Source organism: Mesoplodon bidens, assembly GCF_964165515.1.
Source record: "Mesoplodon bidens genome assembly, chromosome: 12".
Lineage (NCBI taxonomy): Eukaryota > Metazoa > Chordata > Mammalia > Artiodactyla > Ziphiidae > Mesoplodon > Mesoplodon bidens.
In genome coordinates this window covers 11,043,272-11,063,404 of record NC_138168.1, presented here as the reverse complement: position 1 = coordinate 11,063,404, position 20,133 = coordinate 11,043,272, and the positions used below count along the sequence as shown (strand labels likewise).

General features: G+C 40.2%; 1 protein-coding gene across 1 annotated transcript in view; it reads left to right on the top strand.

The window, feature by feature from the left end:
* CD109 (CD109 molecule) overlaps positions 1-20,133 on the top strand; it is a 143,304-nt gene that overhangs the window by 81,283 nt on the left and 41,888 nt on the right. The window contains exons 16-23 of the mRNA XM_081250511.1: positions 3,009-3,083; positions 3,612-3,669; positions 7,694-7,823; positions 8,390-8,507; positions 10,445-10,558; positions 11,965-12,183; positions 12,923-13,067; positions 15,552-15,728. Coding sequence (XP_081106637.1) covers positions 3,009-3,083; positions 3,612-3,669; positions 7,694-7,823; positions 8,390-8,507; positions 10,445-10,558; positions 11,965-12,183; positions 12,923-13,067; positions 15,552-15,728 — 1,036 coding nt within the window. The remainder of the gene's footprint in view (positions 1-3,008; positions 3,084-3,611; positions 3,670-7,693; positions 7,824-8,389; positions 8,508-10,444; positions 10,559-11,964; positions 12,184-12,922; positions 13,068-15,551; positions 15,729-20,133) is intronic.

The window sequence follows — 20,133 nt, the reverse complement described above, 5'->3', positions numbered from 1 at the left end:
TGTTATACTTTTAATGTCTATTATTTTCATTTGGTTCTTATATTTTTTCTTGTTGTATATTGCTAATATTTTACCTTACCTATATTTACTATGTTTATTTTAAATTCTTGAGCTGATTTTTCAGTATTCTGCTTCACATGTTGTATGTTGTCCAGTTGGATGTCTTTTATGGAAATTATACTCGTTGGATGGCTAGTTAATTTGGCTGCTACTCTGATAATGTCTGTTGGGGAAGGCTGAACACCAGGCTCCAATCTGTGTGTCTTGTGAATTTAAAGAGAGGCGAGAGGTTGAGCTTCAGGGACTCGAGAGCTACTCTTGATCCTCCCAGTGTGCTGTCCCTTCCACTCAGCGGTTCACTTTTAAGCTCTTAGGGAAAAGCAGCCCAGGAAGACGTGGTCTCCTGAGGTGATGACCCCAGCCCTGAGGGTTTGGAGGAGTAGAGGGGGAAGAGTGAGTGCTTGAAGGCCAGTGGTCTGTTCATGTTTCCTCGCCCTCTCACACCAGGAGGGCAGAGGTGCTCACCTGGTATTATCCTGGCCACACTGCCTGCCTGCTGGCTGCTGGTTTTGGCAGTGAAATTGCAAGGAGTGATTGTCCTGAGGCTACCTTCTGAAGAGAAGCACTAGCAAAATTTAAAAACCTCCCTCCAGCCGTCATCTGACTGCTATTTGTAGCAGCTTTCTGCCATCTGCTTCCTCCAGCACCCCAAATCGAGATACCCTTCCCTCTTCTGCGGGCTTTCTTGTTCTACTCATCCAAGTTTCTTGCTTGCTTTTATTATTTCTCCAGAGTTGGCTCTGGAGGAGGGAGTCAAGAGCCTATGATAATAGACTGTTCTGGTTTCTTTCATTCTTGTTAAATTTATAGGTGCCCAGAGACTCTTGAATGCCTTGGAATAATTTAAGTGTTCTAGATCTTCCAGGACTAATTTTCAGATACCAGACTTCCCTTGCTGCAGCTTTGACAGTGCCTTTCACTGAGCCAGTGAGAAAAGGAGGCCTTCTTTATGCAAGAGATGCTTCCTCCTAGATAATTCCATTGATTCGCACCTGGGTGTCAGCAGAAGGACATCTTGCACATATTGGTGTTCTGTGGCAGAGTTGGAGTTATGGAACGAAAACCTTTTCTCTCCATCCTCTCTGGCTCTGGCTCCATTGTCTATAGTTGAGCTAACTATATTGGCTAGCTTGTTGAGATATTATGAAATTTTCTGTTTTCTCATTCCGTTGTTTTCTTCTCGGTACCTGTTCTAGCACCATGTTTACTTAACATGGATGTAGCAGTGGTGTTGTTAGTATAGCAGAAGCAGTGGTTTGGGTGTTAAATTTTAAACTTGGTGTGCTTTTAAACTTACACTTAGAACCTTTAGTAATTTTTTCCCTGTCTTTGTCTTAGTTTGTCAGTCTTAATGCTAATGTAAATAAGGGAAATGTATCAAAATGGTTACCAAAAAGCGTATAATATCTTAACTTTTTTTTACCATAGTAAAATATATAGAACATAAAATTTGCCTCTTTAACCATTTTCATAAGTACAGTTCAGTGGCATTAATTATATTCATAATATTGTACAACCATCATAACTGTCTGTTTCCAAAACTTTCTTCACTCTAAACAGAGACTCTGTGACCATGAAGCAATAACTTTCCATTACCCCCGTCTGTTTGCAACCCTGGTAACCTCTAACCTACTTCTGATTTTCTGAATTTGCTTATTCTAGATATTTCATATAAGTGGAATCATACAATATTTGTCCTTTTGTTTTGCCTTATTTCACTGAGCACAATGTTTTCAAGGTGTATCCATGTTGTAACATGTATCAGAACTTTATTTCTTCTTATGGCTGAATAAGATTCCATTGTATATATATATCACATTTTGTTTGTTTATTCTTCTATTGATGATGCTTAGGTTGTTTCTACCTTTTGGCTATTATAACTAATGCTGCAATGAACACTGGTGTACAGATATCTCTTTGAGTCCCTGTTTTCAGTTCTTTTGGGTAATATGTAGGATTGGAATTGCTGGGTCATATTCTAATTCTGTGTTTATATGTACCAATTTTACTGACTATTTTAGCCTTTTTTACTCACTCTTGCTAGCAATGAGTACTCTTCTTAAAAAGTATCATTGCTAATCGGATACATGCAAATATCTCGTTATTGAAGAGCTATCTCATGATGTAATTTGCATCATTTTGATTATCAATAAGGTTGAATATTTTTCTGCTTATTCATAATTTGCGTTTCCTCTTTTGTGAATTGTCTCTTTGTGTTATTTTAAAGAATTTAGTTAACTGACTTTTAAAAACAAATAAATGTATTTATTTTTGGCTGCATTGGGTCTTTGTTGCTGTGTGCGGGGTTCCTCTAGCTGCAGCGAGCGGGGGCTACTCTTCATTGTGGTGCGTGGGCTTCTCATTGTGGTGGCTTCTCTTGTGGCGGAGCATGGGCTCTAGGTGCACGGGCTTCAGTAGTTGTGGCGCGCAGGCTCAGTAGTTGTGGCTCGTGGGCTCTAGAGTGCAGGCTCAGTAGCTGTGGCACACGGGCTTAGGTGCTCCATGGCATGTGGGATCTTCCTGGACCAAGGCTCGAACCTGTGTCCCCTGCATTGGCAGGTGGATTCTTAACCACTGTGCCACTAGGGAAGTCCCTGACATTTTTTTAGAACTTATATTAGCCATCAAATTGAACCCATTTATCTTTGTCAAAAGTATGAGTCATTTTTAATGCTGATCTCTACGTGTTGGTCTTGTCAACAAGCCCACACTTCTTAGGCATTCTGGATTGCTGAACAGAATAAAAATAAGTTTAAAAAAGAAGTGTAATTTTGGCTGATTGAATTATGAATATGGCATTTACATATTCATTATTCCTCCATTTGTGTCATTTTCAAATTTGATAAGCATATGGGCTGTCTCTTATCTAAGGTATATATCAGAACTGTTGAGAGGGCAGAACAGGTTGATGTGAATGCATTCATTCCGTATATTTTATCTTTCCTTAGGTGGTCCATGAACTGGAACTTTATAACACAGGATATTATTTAGGCATGTTCATGAATTCTTTTGCAGTCTTTCAGGTATGTTTAGTTTGCTATATAATTTGACAAGACATTAATATATTTTACTGCTGCAAAGTTAATTTCAGAATTAATTATCTAAATTTTGAAATATTAGCCTCTTATTAAATTTATTTAATTTAACCTTTTATTAAGTGTGTTATATAAGTGTAATTTGAAATGGAAAGATAGTTATCCTTCTAGTTTTAAAAGCAAATAAATAAATTCACCATTAGAGAAATAATGGAATTTGTCATTATAATTTCTTTCTTTTATATCACTTTCCATGACCTTGAAATGTCTCTTTCTTCATGTGACAGTGTGTGTGTGTGTGTGTGTGTGTCTGTGTCTGGGTATGAGAGAGAGAATGTATACTCATGTATGTACCTAAACTCTCAAAAATGAGCAAGAGTTAAAAAAAAAAGGGAACTACTTTCACATGCCACACAAAAACAAATGAGCAAGAGTGAGTTAGGAGTATGGGAGTCTGACAATTTAGAGGACATTTAAACTTTTATTTTAAAAGAAAATTAAAATTATTCTTTCTAGGAGTGTGGCCTCTGGGTGTTGACAGATGCAAACCTTGTGAAGGATTTCATTGATGTTTGTAAGTGAAATCTGGCAAAGTGCTTTTAAAGTAATTAAGTCTTTCATCTCAAGCGTTTATAGTTACTTATGTAAGTATGAATCCTTTCTGGTTGAACATAAGTAGTGTAATTTTCATTTTCTGTTCTCTTATCCTACAGTGTTTGCAGTTTAATGTACTTGAAAGTACATCTGGACCATAACATGGAGTGTTTTTCACCTCCTGTCTAGATCTTTGTAATGAATGCTTTCCATTTGCTCTCTGTAATTTTTTGACATGGTTATATTTTTGGACATATTGGAAGATCTTATGCCTCCAATTTGTGTTGTAAACTGTGGTGTTATTTTGGAATCAGTTAAAAGGGGCAATGTATTTTTGAAACATTTTTGTTCTCTAGCTTTTTATTGTTCACCTAGAAAATAGCCCAGATGTCATAAAGTGTGCTGTCAAGACACACACACACACATACACACACACGCACACATGCACACACGCACTTGTCTTCTCAATCTGAGTTCTTTGCGGGCAGAGTCACATCTGTACATCCAGTTCCCTGGATTGCTAAATGGAGTTGACCACCCAACTAATTAAAAGAAGTGTGCTTTTAGGAAGAAGTCATAAAACATTTTGACTGAAGGAAATGTATAAATGAGAATGATTAATTCTAGAAGTTGTTCTCTTTTCTTTCAGGTAAAATCACGAAATCATCTTGAAAGGCCACAGAACTATCATTGCTTCTATCCATGAATTCCCTGTTTCTGTCACGTGTTCCCAGTTAGTCCACACTAAGCCCCAGGCTCTCCAGCTTTGGGTTGTTTATTGACACCACAGGACACCTGACCCTCTGTCCTGAAGTTATAAGAATAATTTTATAGTCTTAAAGATTTTATGAAATCATTATGATCTCTATGTATTAAAGACACGTGGCACATTTAGCTTTCTTCATATAATCTTGTATCCTAGGCAGCCTTCCGAGACCAATCTATGCTTTTCCATTCTCTCTCTGTCAGTCTCAGCTTTTACCCATCTTTGTTGATGTTTACTTATCAAATCCTGGTGCACACTAATACTCATTCTATTGTTAGTAATACTTATTGTAACCTTTACCTTTTCTGAGACCCTTCTACCTTTTCACTGTAACAGAAGAAGCCTGATACTCTTACTAGCATATTATGTTGCTAGAAACCTTCAAGTGACTGACATTAATTTCTCTGCCTCTTTTCTGGTTCAGGGTCAGTAGGTGCACAGGGATCAGTGTTTTCTCAGCTACTTCAAGACCATTGTTCAACAACCCTCAGTTAAGAGCCCCTTATCATTTGAAGCTCAAAAAATTTCAATTACAGGTCCTTTAATCCACATTCAGTCACCTACCTTCCCTTTTCCTCTGTATACATTGATGACTCTCACAGAAGATTCAGTCTTACCCCTTTGTGAGGGTTTTGAATGTCCGTGTGGGTGGCCCACCTAATGGGCACTGTCCCATGATCACCCCTGTGGCAACTGTAGTCATAAGGTCACGTCATCACCCGACCACTGCCCTACCCCTAACACTTCAAATGCCTGTCCTCCTACCTTGCATGTGCCCTTACTCCCCTAATTCTGTTAAATGTCTTCTTTGATCTTGGCTTCTCCTGGTTATTCTGGGTCACCGGCTCCTTCTGACCCTATTTGCCCCTAGTACCTGAACAACATGGTCAGTCAATTTGGTAGAATTCTTCCCTAGTCCCTTGTCCTTGCATGACATGTTTCCCATTAAAGTCAACTCTGGAACACCCTGACTGTTTATCTTACCCCTGTTTCTGCACCCTGATGTCCCCAAAATAACCTTAAATTTGATATGTCACAAACCATCACTTTTCCCTAATATGATCTGACTGAAGTATGAGCTCTTGAGTTGATATGATTCCACATCTCTGTTAATGAAATTATCATCTACCCACATGTCTGCATCAGAAACCTGGAACTCATCCTGAATTCTTCCCTCTCTCTCTGTCAGATGTGGAACAGCATAGTGGTTAAGAAAGGAACTTGCCATTAAATACTTCTGATTTTGAATTCTGGCGTTATGACCCTGAGAAAATTCATGAAGCTCCCTAAACCTCAGGTTTCTCCCTGAATTACAGGAATAGTAATATTACCAATATTACAGGGTTGTTAGGAGGTTACATCCAAAAGGATGTAAAGTGCGTAGCACACGTTTGGCACTCCCAAGTCTGCAGTCACCTATTGTCTTATCCCTCAGATCCAGTGTGTTCATTCATTATTCAGGAGATGATATTAATTGCATGCCTGGCATGTAGGAGGCAATGGAGATTCCAGCTTGGTCTAGTGGGGCAAGCCAGCACACAGAGGAGTATGCTGAGGTCCAGCCTGCCGTGGGTGCACACAGAGCTCATCCAGCGGAGAGGCAGAGCGGGGTCCTTTCTCAAGGCTGTCCTTCCTCTCCACTCGCTCATCAGCATGCCTCCTTGGGTGCCGCAGGAGCCCCGTGTTTCTCCTGCCTCGTTCCCCCAGCTCTAAACCACTGTTCACACTGAGACCAGAGTTACCATTATAAAACATGGGTTCGATCGTGCTTCTAATTTGTTTTAAAACCTTCAGGAGGCCATCATTACTTAAAAGATCAAGTCCGAATCCTTCAGCGTGGGATAACTGATATTTTAAAATCTGGACCCAAGCATTTGTTCTGTTCTCATTTTATGCCACTCTTCCCTAATACACATTGTCATATTCCAGACATGCCTTTGTACTTAGCTTATTTTTTTTCTCTTGTATGAGATACTCTTTATCTGGAGGCGTAAGGAAATGGAATGCAGAAGACAGCACAGAATGGGTTTTCTCCTCTAGCCATACCCTGTCCACTGTGCAGAGGCTGTAACATCACCTGTTCTCTGCATGGTGGACATTTGGCCTATGTGCGCTATCACTCTTAGCATGTATTTGTCCTCCTCCTCTATAGACAATGGGTGGAGCTCATCACATTCATCTTGGTATCTTTGGTACCTTCTACAGTATAATTTTTTTTACACTTTATTTATTTTTTATTTTTTTATTACAACTTTATTGAGTATAATTGCTTCACAATGGTGTGTTAGTTTCTGCTTTATAACAAAGTGAATCAGTTATACATATACATATGTCCCCATATCTCTTCCCTCTTGCGTCTCCCTCCCTCCCACCCTCCCTATCCCACCCCTCCAGGCGGTCACAAAGCACCGAGCTGACCTCCCTGTGCTATGCGGCTGCTTCCCACTAGCTATCTACCTTATGTTTGGTAGTGTATATATGTCCATGCCTCTCTCTCGCTTTGTCACAGCTTACCCTTCCCCCTCCCCATATCCTCAAGTCCATTCCCTAGTGGGTCTGTGTCTTTATTCCTGTCTTACCCCTATGTTCTTCATGACATTTTTTTTCCTTAAATTCCATATATATGTGTTAGCATACAGTATTTGTCTTTCTCTTTCTGACTTACTTCACTCTGTATGACAGACTCTAGGTCTATCCACCTCATTACAAATAGCTCAATTTCGTTTCTTTTTATGGCTGAGTAATATTCCATTGTATTTTGAAATAATTTTAGGCTTATAGAAAAGTTGAAAGAATAGAGATAGGTGTGTCTGTATGTCAGCCTGCCTCTTTTATAAGAAAGAAGCTAATAAACTGGATGATTTTAGCATCTTGTGGATGGTGTAGCCAAAGGCAATCAGCACTAGGGATCTAAGAAGAGGAGAGTAGCAGAATTGGAGATAACTTTAAAAATGTGATTTAAGTTATTTTTTAGCAGCTGAACTATAAGTAGTCTTTCAGGTATTGGTTCTAGGGCCATCAAACTTTTTTTTTTTTCCTGGCTCTGCCATAGTGGCCATGTGACTAGGGTAAGTCATGTGACTTCTGTGGGTCTCAGGTACCTCTCTAAAACGAGAAAATAGGACGAGACAAACTCTAAAGGCCCCGTCAGCTGAGAGGTGCTGTGATTCTGTGGACTAGGTTTATGAACATTGTCTACAGTGACTTTTTCCTAACAGTTGTCTATGTTTATTTTTAGATGACCGTATAGCGTTTTTGGAGGAAAATGAAGGATATTTGGTAGATTTTCATGACTTTTCTTTGGGTAGCAGTCCACGTGTCAGAAAGCATTTTCCAGAGACTTGGATTTGGCTAGACACCAGCCTGGGGTAAAACTTTATAAAGTTCTTTGCCCATATATATTTTGTTTGGCCTTAGTTTTAAGTAAGTTTTGCCCTGTTTCTGATGCTTATGTAGAAACATAGAGTGATAAAGAACTAAATGGACCACGAGTTTTTTTAGAATGATATTTATTGTATTTAAATATAGTACTTGAAATAAGACACAAGTTAAACCTCAAAAAACAAATAACAGCGTACACTAGGATACAGAGGGAAACTTTTATGCACACTGAGAGAAACAAATTGGAGTTAAATTTGAAAAAGTATATTTATTATCTATACAAAATTTATGAAAAATGTTTATTCTGAAGATATAAACATTGTAGAAAGATTTTATTGGAATATGGATCAGTCTGCAGTGTTATGACCTTATTATGACCTATTCCTTGAGAACTTGGGGTCTACTGTTTTATGCTTAAATCTTAAAAAAAATTTAGATATGTAAATGATTTGGAAAATTAAAATTCTTCCGAAACATGGTTTTAGGTTATGTTGGCCTATTTTGAATGTGTCAGTTCTCGGTTTTGTGACTTTTATGTTTATCTTGACTTCAGTTCCAGGACTTACCAAGAATTTGAAGTTACTGTACCTGATTCTATCACTTCTTGGGTTGCAACTGCTTTCGTGATCTCTGAGGATTTAGGTCTTGGACTAACAACTACTCCAGTGGAGGTAGTATATTAAAGGGCTGCTGATAAATGGTACAGTGCCACGAAGCAAAGAAAGTGTCAGCTCCTCAGTGGATTTTAAAAAAGTGATTGCTGATGATGTCGGTCACAGTTTAGAGATTCCTTGGCGTTTCCTTTTTGTTTTTCATCTGTTTTACACTTTAGAATGTGAGATGTTTTAAACTGCTAAACATGCTAGCTCTGTATTAAGATTTGGGTAGAAAGTTTATTATTAACTGAGTCCAACCACTTCCAAAGGCCAGAAGAGAGAGAATATTTCCGTGCATCCCTCCTTAAGGACAAGCAGAACTTCTCAAAATGCCCCCTGGCAAACATTTCTTCACACCTCTTTGGTCAAATTACATCTCATGTCGCTTCCTAAACCCGTCACTGACAAGAGGAATGTAATGACCATGACTGGTCTTAGACCAGTAACTTTCACCTCTCTCATACCTGAAGCCAGCTTTTTATAACAGCTATTCTTTTCATCCCTCTACCATCTATGCAAAATGAAATGCATAGAAAATATAACTGCACACTCAATTTTTTTTTTACATCTTTATTGGAGTATAATTGCTTTACAGTGGTGTGTCAGTTTCTGCTTTATAACAAAGTGAATCAGTTATACATATACATACGTTCCCATATCTCTTCCCTCTTGTGTCTCCCTCCCTTCCACCCTCCCTATCCCACCCCTCTAGGTGGTCACAAAGCACTGAGCTGATCTCCCTGCTGCACACTCAATTTTAAAAAAATCAGTAAGATGCCCTAAGTGAAATAGTGAGGAGAAATAAAAGGAAAGTAATGTATAATAAAATAATATACTTTTCAGTATGTAAGTGACCAGGCCTAGTTGCACTAGAAGGCATAGTAACATGTTTGAATATTTACACCGTGCATAGAATCACCCTATGTGTAACAGCTGCACATCCAGTTTGATACACGTGTATTGTTTTCGCAACTCAAAAACCTTGAGTGGTGCTGCCTGAGGTGATGTAAAGTTTTGAAATAGTGAACAAGTTTTGATAAAGTTACAAAACAAAGTGTAGTTTCCTCTTGATTTACAACATAGTTGTATATTGACAGATGTTTTGGGTTTATATATATGTCGGAATTAGTTGTAAGCCCAGGTCATTATAAGCAGGTACTTTATCTACATGAAGGAACCTTCAAGAATCATGAGGGACACGGAACAATTCTTCCTTTTCTGGGACTGTCCTGAGCACGCAGACCTTCACCCACTAAGTGCCAAGAGCACCCTATTGTGACAGTCTGACACTTGCACAGATGTCCAAATAAACCTCTAAGAGGGGACTAACTGCTGCCAGTGAGAAGCTCGGCCGATGCTATCAGAGTTGGGTGACCAATGAGGAAGCACAAGTATGTGTATGTATATATTACAGGGTAGTAGGCAAAACATCATTTAGACTTTTCACATGAGTCTAAAACAAATGCTGTTTCATTTGGCCAGTGGCTTTAGAAGAAGAATGGTAGAATCAACATGGCAGAGTAGAAGAAGAGGGCTTAGCTGTGGCCTCAGACGTGCTGGGATCCAGTTCTGGCTCCTACACTTTGCAGCAGTGTGATCTTGTACCGGTTACAGAGATGTCTGAGCTTCAGCTTTCTTTTCTGTAAAATATGATCATAACACCTGCCTACACAGGTGTAATGACTAAATGAAATAATTTGTGTAAAGTCCCTGGTTCCTAGTAGCCATTTCATAAAATGTAGTGGTTACTGTGTTAAGTAACATAAATCAAATCAATTGTGCCCCCGTTCGTTTGGGGTAGGTTGCTGTTTGCTTTCTGTTGGTAGGCAAGTGGACATTTCTATGTGAAGTTAGTTATAAGCGTCACAGGTTTTGTGAGATTTGCTTTTAATTGCGTAAAGTGTGAAGCACTTGGACTTGAATAAAATCTGTATTCATTGTGTTCTTTTCAGCTCCAATCCTTCCAACCGTTTTTCATTTTTTTGAATCTTCCCTACTCTGTTATCAGAGGTGAAGAATTTGCCTTGGAAGTCACCATATTCAATTATTTAAAAGATGCCACTGAGGTAATACACTAATCATCATTTACGCTTCAGGAAAAAATGAAGAAAACATGGGGGGATGGGGTTATGTAGTGTTTGGGCATCTAAGCATTCTATACATTTCTGGGAGATTGAAAATAGCCATACTTTGCCCACAATTTCTTCTGCTTGTTAAGTTCGAAGGATATTGCTAGCATGTCCAAGCATCCTTGCCTTAATTTCTAGCACGGGTTCTCTGCTTTAGCCATGCAGCTTCATCTCTGTGGCATGTCCTTCTCTTTCCTGCCCCCCCACCCCCCTGCATTTTTCCCCTGCTCTCCTCCCACATCTAGAATGTGTTGCAGCTTCTCACTGCTGTTCTGTGCCCACTGCAGGTGGCAAGAATTTATTCCTTTCAAGACCCGGTTTGAAACTAAGGTGTCTTTCATGAGGAATCTCACCCATGCTGTTGTGCCTGTTGTCCCTGTGTTTATATTCTGTTTTCAAGGCTTTGTCTTTTGAGTCATGGCCCGGTGTCTCCTTAGCCAAGTCAGTTCCCTGTAAGGCAGGGGGTAGGCCCACTGTTTGTACTGTGCCTGCAGTAGTGTTAACAAAATGATTTTTCCTCCTGGAGTAGGGAGGGATTGTAATTAACCTTATTACCTGCAAATGCCATAATCTCTTTAAGCACTATGTCTAGAGAGTAAACTGTTTCTTATTTTCTCATTTTACTTTTTAATCTTCTCAACATGGTCCAGTGCAAAGAGCAAAAGTCAGGAGGCCCACATTCAATGTCCAGGTCCTCCACTTACCAGCAAATAACTTAATTGCAGTTTACTCATCTGTCAGGTAGGCAATATTTTGAGAAACAGATGAGAAAATAAATGAGAAAACACTTCATAAAATCTAAGACCCAGAGGAATGTGATTCTTGAGGAGCCTGGCAACTTGGACATATTTTATGAAAGCTTACACCCGACATGTGTTTCAGGACTAATGTCTGAGTCATACTTTTCTTGGAATAATTTTAGCAGAGACTCTCAATGAATGTAATCACATTTCATCCTGTTTGCCTCAGGCTTTTCTGATGGGACTAGTGTCCCAGGATGACATAGATGAGTCAGGCTGGTGGCAGTACCATGACATGAAATAACCTTTTTGGGTACATCCTTACCACTCAGCCTTCGAAAAATGAGAGAATTTAATGTTAGTGGGAGTTTAATGTTAGAAACGGGACTGAAGAATGCCGTTTCCCCACATGTCTTGAGGTAGATGGAGAAAGCATAGGAAAGAAACTGGGTTTTTCCTGACACCCTTTCACCCTCTCCTTGGCTGAACGTTTCTGTCTTATTTTTCTCTAGTTTCAGGCCTCATAGATTTATCTGCACTTAGAGCAACATTTTACTGGGGAGCAATTTACTATACAAAACCTCTGATGATTTTTTCTTCCAGGTTAAGGTAATCATTGAGAAAAGTGACGCGTTTGATATTCTAATGGCTTCGAATGAAATAAATGCCACAGGACACCAGCAGACGGTTCTGGTTCCCAGTGAGGATGGGGCAACTGTTGTTTTCCCGGTCAGGCCAACACATCTGGGGGAAATGCCCGTCACAGTCACAGCTGTTTCACCTGCTGCTTCCTATGCTGTCACCCAGAGGATTTTAGTGAAGGTAAATACTTGAAGTCTAAATAAATAGAATGGAAATATATAATTGAAAAGGAAACAGAAGGTGGTTTTTCTCTTGGTTAAATTTGTTTTCAAGACTGAGCAGGTCATCTCCTCCACCCTCCTGGTGATGCCTAATGGTTTTCTCCTCTGAACGTAAAAACGTATCACGTATGTTTTTAAAGGTAATTGCCAACGTCTTCTTTAAGTTTATAGTACGACTATAAGGCAGGTTACATTTACAGTCTGTGTGACATTGGGATCCTATTAAATCATGCCAAGTTAATACGTAGATTTTGAATTTTGGAATTCCTCAGTACAGGTAGAAGAGGTTTTGTAGGTTTTTTCAGAGAAGACAGTATGCACCAAAAGACAACTCAGAACAGTAGATAAGCACTTGTGTTCTGGAGTAAGACAGCTCTGGGTTTCATCCCACCTTTGTCAAGGGTGCCTTTGCACAAGGTACTTAACCTCTGTCTTTGGATAATAAAAGGACCTACCTCAGAGGGTTTCTCATCACCTTTTCATCTTCTCCTCTATCATTTCCATTGCCATTCTATGAAATGTTTTGACTAATTTAACTAGAAAGGAAACAGTTGTTCACAGATTTGAAGCAATAATCAAGACACTGTAGGTACTTACCTAACCATATACAGGCCAGATGATTGACTTATTATCTGCATATAGTTCTCTGTAAACAGATGAGTAGGGACCATGTTAATTGTGTTCCTTTTTATCAACAGGCTGAAGGAATAGAAAAATCCTATTCACAATCCATCTTATTAGACTTGACCGACAGCAAGCTACAAACTACCCTGAAAACGTTGAGTTTCTCCTTTCCTCCTCATATAGTGAGCGGTAGTGAGAGAGTTCAGGTCACTGCAATTGGTAAGAACAGATTATATCACCATCGCGACTGGTTTATTTGTATATGATACTATATATTTTTCATTTATTTGTAGGGATATTTTCTTTTTTTAATTACTTTTTAAAATTGAAGTATAGTTGATTTACATTGTTGCAGGTATACAGCAAAGTGATCCAGTTATACATATATGTATATATATTCTCTTTCAGATTCTTTTCTGAAAAAGAGTAGTTTATTACAAAATAGTTTCTAGTGTATTACAAGATATTGAATATAGTTCCCTGTGCTATGAGGAGGTCCTTATTTAGGTGTATTTTCTTATTTAATCCTAATGAGAAGAAGTTGCAAAAAGTGTTTAGTTGGTGCCAACCCCTGATTACAGTAGGAAGGCAGGTAAGATGTGTGTCCTGGACCAGTTCTTCTCAGTCTTCAAGGTGCCTGTGAATCACCTGGGGAGCTTGTGTGAAGGCAGATTCTGGCTTGGTAGGCCTGGGGTGGGGCCTTGGATTCTGCATTTCTAACAAGCTCCCAGGTGATGCTTCTGGTGTGCAGACCACTCTTTTGAGTAGCCAGACCACACCGTCGTATGGTTGTTCTGCCTCTGTGGCTCTCGACCACTGGTGAATATCCCTTCTGCGGAGCTTTGGAAATACACAAATATCTGGGATCCACTCTCGAGCTATTCAGTCAGAATCTCCTGGGCTGTGGCTAGGGCGTGTATGTTTTGAAAAGGTTCCACGAGTGCTTCTGGTAACCAGAGGTTGAGGACCACCGCCTCTAGCAGTTCCCTGTGCAGACACAAGTACCCTTTACAGTTTGAAGCTACCCACTGACTTCGTCACCCTCTCCTAGTTACCTTCTGGTAACCCCAAAGTCCTTTCAACTATTAGACAGAGCTGCCACACAAATGGTTTATTTATGTGGTTGTGCTTTGCAAATAACTGAAAGAAATATTTAGATGAATGACATCTAAATATCGGGTTGGCCAAAATGTTCGTTAGGGTTTTTCCGTAAGATATTAATGAAACTTTTTGGCCAACCCAATAGTTTAGATCTTTGAGGTGTCAGGACCTAAGGCACTTTTTCAGAGGTTCTTTTAAATCTCCCCTGCAAGTATCATGCTTTTTATTATAACCTCAAACAACCAGTTCCTCTAGAGAAGACTTTTTTGGGAGACTTAGATATAATTCTTAAAAAGAATTAAATAAGCTTTCTATTTAGGGGAATACATTCTGCCTAAGAACCTCCCACAGTGGCAGGATGCTGGGAGATGATGTGGTACACACGCACACACACACGCACACACACGGAGGGAAGAAGCCTTGAAGTTGGAGTGTGTACCATCTCTCCTTATGTTGGAATGAGTCTGCTATTGTTATTGAAGTGCTCTGAGGTTTAATTTTGAAGCTTGATTTAAATAATGGTTTTTCGGGTGTTATTTTTATATGGTATTTATATATTAAAAAAAACCTATTTGGTAGCCCAGATGTGTGAATATTAGCTTGCTTCTGTGGATTTTGAGAGTCTAAGTTTATGTTCATTTTGAATATTAAAAACATAACCTGCAGTAGTAATAAAAATAAAAAACATAACCTGCAGTAGTAATAAAAATAAAAAACATAACCTGCAGTGGTATTTATTTCTCTGTGTTAATATCTAAAGTTTGAGACATCGTACGCTAGCATGGCTGCAGCCTACCCACCTGAAGATCTTCCTCTATTTTTTGGATTCATTTTTTTTGGAGCAGATTTTTACTAGGTATTTGGACTTGGAATGGTGTAAGTTTCTAAAATAAACCACATTGATGAATATTCTTCTCTATACAGTTCAACCATAATGAGGTCAGAATTAGAACTCAGCCTTTACATTTCTAAATTCTTACTTATTTTCTTGAGTGATGGTGTTAGACTGTGGTTAGAGGAAGGTGGGTAAGCGTGTGTTTTGTTTAACTTTATATTACTAACTTTGAAGAATATTTTTAATCCTTTTGATCCTGAGATTTATCAAAACGCTTATGCTTGTTAGTTCTACTTTGTTGTTGATAAATAGAGCACATTGAAAAATACCACAACCCTGCCCTGAAAAACATCATTTCTCAAGCATTTGTAGTGTATTAGTAAGGAAATCAAAATAAAGTTCTATTTATGTGAAGAATATTAATAATAAAACATTTCTTTCCCATGTAAGAATGATGGTTTCCTAATGCAATTCCTGACATTTTTGTTCAGAAATTTTATTTTAAACTTGCTTTTTGCTTATATGTACTGTATCTTTGAGCTAAGAGTCTCCTAATTTGTCACATAATCGGCAAGTTCAGTACCACGGTATTGTCATTTATCTGACCAGTCTTCCTAAAAGCTTGATGTAAAGTTTCTATGAATACTATGTTCCACGCAGTGGAACAGTAATATTGCTTCAGTGTCAGATGCTTTCTGCCCTCAGTGTCACCAGGAGGTACAGTTGCTGAGGATTTGCTGAATGTAATGAATATCTTGTGCTTTCAGGAGATATTCTTGGTTCTTCCATCAGTGGCTTAGCCTCACTGATTCGAATGCCTTATGGCTGTGGCGAACAGAACATGATAAATTTTGCTCCAAATATTTATGTTTTGGATTACCTGACTAAAAAGAAACAACTGACTGAGAATTTAAAAGAAAAAGCCCTTTCATTTATGAGGCAAGGTAAGCATTTTAGAAACATACTTTTCTTTGTAAAAATACATTTATTCTTTTCTTTCTTTTTCGGTCAGAGTTGACTCTAGACCGTATTTCAAAATAGACAGATTTTGTCTTTGCTCTGTGCTTGTGGCACTAGATGGTGTGGAATGTGCTAGAAGTGTGAGCAGTGGGACGCTGCCGCCACTCGTCCTCAGCTCAGGGCTCACTGATGGCTGCTAAGATGTTTGTTAAGGATTTTGTTCCTGGAGGGGTTTGTATTTTCATAAGGGATTGGAAATTTAAAGCCACTTAAAGATCTGAAGAAATGAGTATTCATTCCACATTTCTAGAGCATCTCTTAGGGCCAGGGTCAGTTCCAGTGCTGAGGAAGCAGCAAGTCAGGCCTTTCCTCCCAGGGAAGTCCCTGTTCAGTGGAGAAAGTCCACTGGTAAACACACGAGGCTTCCTGTGGTGGGGACCTTCTCAGCGCATTTAACATTTCAAGTAGTTGAGGGGTTAGGAGAGAAGGGTGTGTATGGGGGACCCTGCTGGACACTCGGGAAACGCCACACTGGTGGGGACTCTGCCCTGGCTCCTGGAGAGGCTGATACTGTTTGCAGACACCAGGCTCTGTGTCTACAAGTTGCTAATAACAACAGATAACATCGGTTGATGCTTACTCTGTGGCAGGCAGTGTTCTAAGCACCTTACATAATATCTCACTTACGGGTCACAATCAGTATGGTTATCATATTTTAAGTATGTAAATACAGGAGCTTCTTTTTCCAAGTTTGGTTATAATTAAGTTTAAGCAGTGGTACCAGGGGCTCTGTTTGGTACAGTGTGTGCCACGCTAAAATCAGGTGAGATCTTTGCACATTGCCATATATTTAAAGAGCTGAGTAAAAAATATTTTCACAGTTTAATTCAGCACCTTTTTAAGACAAGATTCTGACTTGTATTTGAAACTTAGTTTGGCTAGTTTCAGGTAGGGAGTATGTAGGACCTAGACTGGTGCTTTATAACTTGATACACATTCTTTGGGATATTTTAATAAAATAAAGTAAAATATTTTAGAAAATGCCATTGATTGCATATTTTATATGCTTTATGAACTATCACGTTGGCTTATCAAATATCAATGCTTTAAAGAGACAGAATACATTTTATAGTTTGAACCATTTAAGGAACAATAATTCATGCCTTAAAAATAATTTGAGGCTTCCGGGTAAGATGGCGGAAGAGTAAGACGCGGAGATCACCGTCCTCCCCACGGATACACCAGAAATACAGCTACACGTGGAACAACTCCTACAGAACACCTACTGAACGCTCGCAGAAGACCCCAGACCTCCCAAAAGGCAAGAAACTCCCCACATATCTGGGTAGGGCGGAGCGGAGAGATTCCCGCGCGGAGGGTCGGTGCCGGGGGGCACTCACCGGCCCGAGAGGCTTGTCTGCTCGCCCCGGCGGCGCTGGAAGCTGAGGCTCGGGCTTTGGTCGGAGCGCGGGGAGAGGACTGGGGCTGGCGGCGAGAACTCAGCCTGAAGGGGGCTAATGTGCCACAGCTAGCCGGCAGGGAGTCCGGGAAAACTCTGGAGCTGCCGAAGAGGCAAGAGACTTTTTCTTCCCTCTTGGTTTCCTGGTGCGCGAGGAGAGGGGATTAAGAGCGCTGCTTAAAGGAGCCCCACAGACGGGCGCGAGTCACGACTGAAAGCGCGGAGCCCAGTGACGGGCGGGGGACGCTGGGGCTGCTGCTACCACCGCCAAGAAGCCTGTGTGCGAGCGCAGGTCACTGTCCACACCGCCCTTCCGGGAGCCTGTGCAGCCCACCACTGCCGGGGTCCCGGGATCCAGGGGCGGCTTCCCTGGGAGAACGCACGGCGCGCCTCGGGCTGGTGCAACGTCACGCCGACCTCTGCCGCTGCAGGCTCGCCCCGCACTCCGTGCCCCTCCCTCCCGCCCGGCCTGAGTGAGCCAGAGTCCCCGAAGAGACTGCTCCTTTAACCCTGTCCTGTCTGAGAGAAGAACAGACGCCCTCCAGTGACCTACACGCAGAGGCGGGGCCCAATCCAAAGCTGAGACCCAGGAGCTGTGAGAACAAAGAAGAGAAAGGGAAACCTCTCCCAGCAGCCTCAGAAGCAGCGGATTAAAGCTCCACAATCAACTTGATGTACCCTGCATCTGTGGAATACATGAATGGACAACAAATCATCCCAAATTGAGGAGCCAGGAGTCAGTGCTGTGCCTCTGAGGTGGGAGAGCCAACTTCAGGACACTGGTCCACAAGAGACCTCCCAGCTCCACATAATATCAAACGGCGAAAGTCTTGCAGAGATCTCCATCTCAACACCAGCACCCAGCTTCACTCAACGACCAGCAAGCTACAGTGCTGGACACCCTATGCCAAACAACTAGCAAGACAGGAACACAACGCCACCCATTAGCAGAGAGGTGGCCTAAAATCATAAAAAGTCCGCAGACACCCCAAAACACACCACCAGACGTGGACCTGCCCACCAGAAAGACAAGATCCTGCCTCATCCACCAGAACACAGGCACTAGTCCCCTCCACCAGGAAGCCTACACAACCCACTAAACCAACCTTAGCCACTGGGGACAGACACCAAAAACAACGGGAACTACGAACCTGCAGCCTGCAAAAAGGAGACCCCAAACACAGTAACATAAGCAAAATGAGAAGACAGAAAAACACACAGCAGGAGAAGGAGCAAGATAAAAACCCACCAGACCTAACAAATGAAGAGGTAATAGGCAGTCTACCTGAAAAAGAATTCAGAATAATGATGGTAAAGATGATCCAAGATTCTATTTCCCAGATCCAAAATCTTGGAAATAGAATAGACAAAATGCAAGAAACAGTTAACAAGGACCTAGAAGAGCTAAAGATGAATCAAGCATCGATTAAAAACACAATACATGAAATAAAAAATACTCTAGATGGGATCAATAGCAGAATAACTGAGGCAGAAGAACGGATAAGTGAGGTGGAAGATAAAATACTGGAAATAACTGCTGCAGAGCAAAATAAAGAAAAAAGAATGAAAAGAACAGAGGACAGTCTCAGAGACCTCTGGGACAACATTAAATGCACCAACATTCGAATTATAGGGGTTCCAGAAGAAGAAGAGAAAAAGAAAGGGACTGAGAAAATATTTGAAGAGATTATAGTTGAAAACTTCCCTAATATGGGAAAGGAAATAGTTAATCAAGTCCAGGAGGCACAGAGAGTCCCATACAGAATAAATCCAAGGAGAAATACGCCAAGACACATATTAATCAAACTGTCAAAAATTAAACACAAAGAAATCATATTAAAAGCAGCAAGGGAAAAACAACAAATAACACACAAGGGAATCCCCATCAGGATAACAGCTGATCTCTCAGCAGAAACTCTACAAGCCAGAAGGGAGTGGCAGGACATACTTAAAGTGATGAAGGAGAAAAACCTGCAACCAAGATTACTCTACCCAGCAAGGATCTCATTCAGATTTGATGGAGAAATTAAAACGTTTACAGACAAGCAAAAGCTGAGAGAGTTCAGCACCACCAAACCAGCTTTACAACAAATGCTAAAGGAACTTCTCTAGGCAAGAAACACAACAGAAGGAAAAGACCTACAATAACGAACCCAAAACAGTTAAGAAAATGGGAACAGGAACATACATATCGATAATTACCTTAAATGTAAATGGACTAAATGCTCCCACCAAAAGACACAGAGTGGCTGAATGGATACAAAAACAAGACCCATATATATGCTGTCTACAAGAGACCCACTTCAGACCTAGAGACCCATACAGACTGAAAGTAAGGGGATGGAAAAAGATATTCCATGCAAATGGAAACCAAAAGAAAGCTGGAGTAGCAATTCTCATATCAGACAAAATAGACTTTAAAATAAAGACTACTAGAAGAGACAAAGAAGGACACTACCTAATGATCAAGGGATCGATCCAAGAAGAAGATATAACAATTGTAAATATTTATGCACCCAACATAGGAGCACCTCAATACATAAGGCAAATACTAACGGCCATAAAAGGAGAAATCGACAGTAACACAATCATAGTAGGGGACTTTAACACCCCACTTTCACCAATGGACAGATCTTCCAAAATGAAAATAAATAAGGAAACACAAGCTTTAAATGATACATTAAACAAGATGGACTTAATTGATATTTATAGGACATTCCATCCAAAAACAACAGAATACACATTTTTCTCAAGTGCTCATGGAACATTCTCCAGGATAGATCATATCTTGGGTTACAAATCAAGCCTTGGTAAATTTAAGAAAATTGAAATCACATCAAGTATCTTTTCCGACCACAATGCTATGAGACTAGATAACAATTACAGGAAAAGAGCTGTAAAAAATACAAACACATGGAGGCTAAACAATA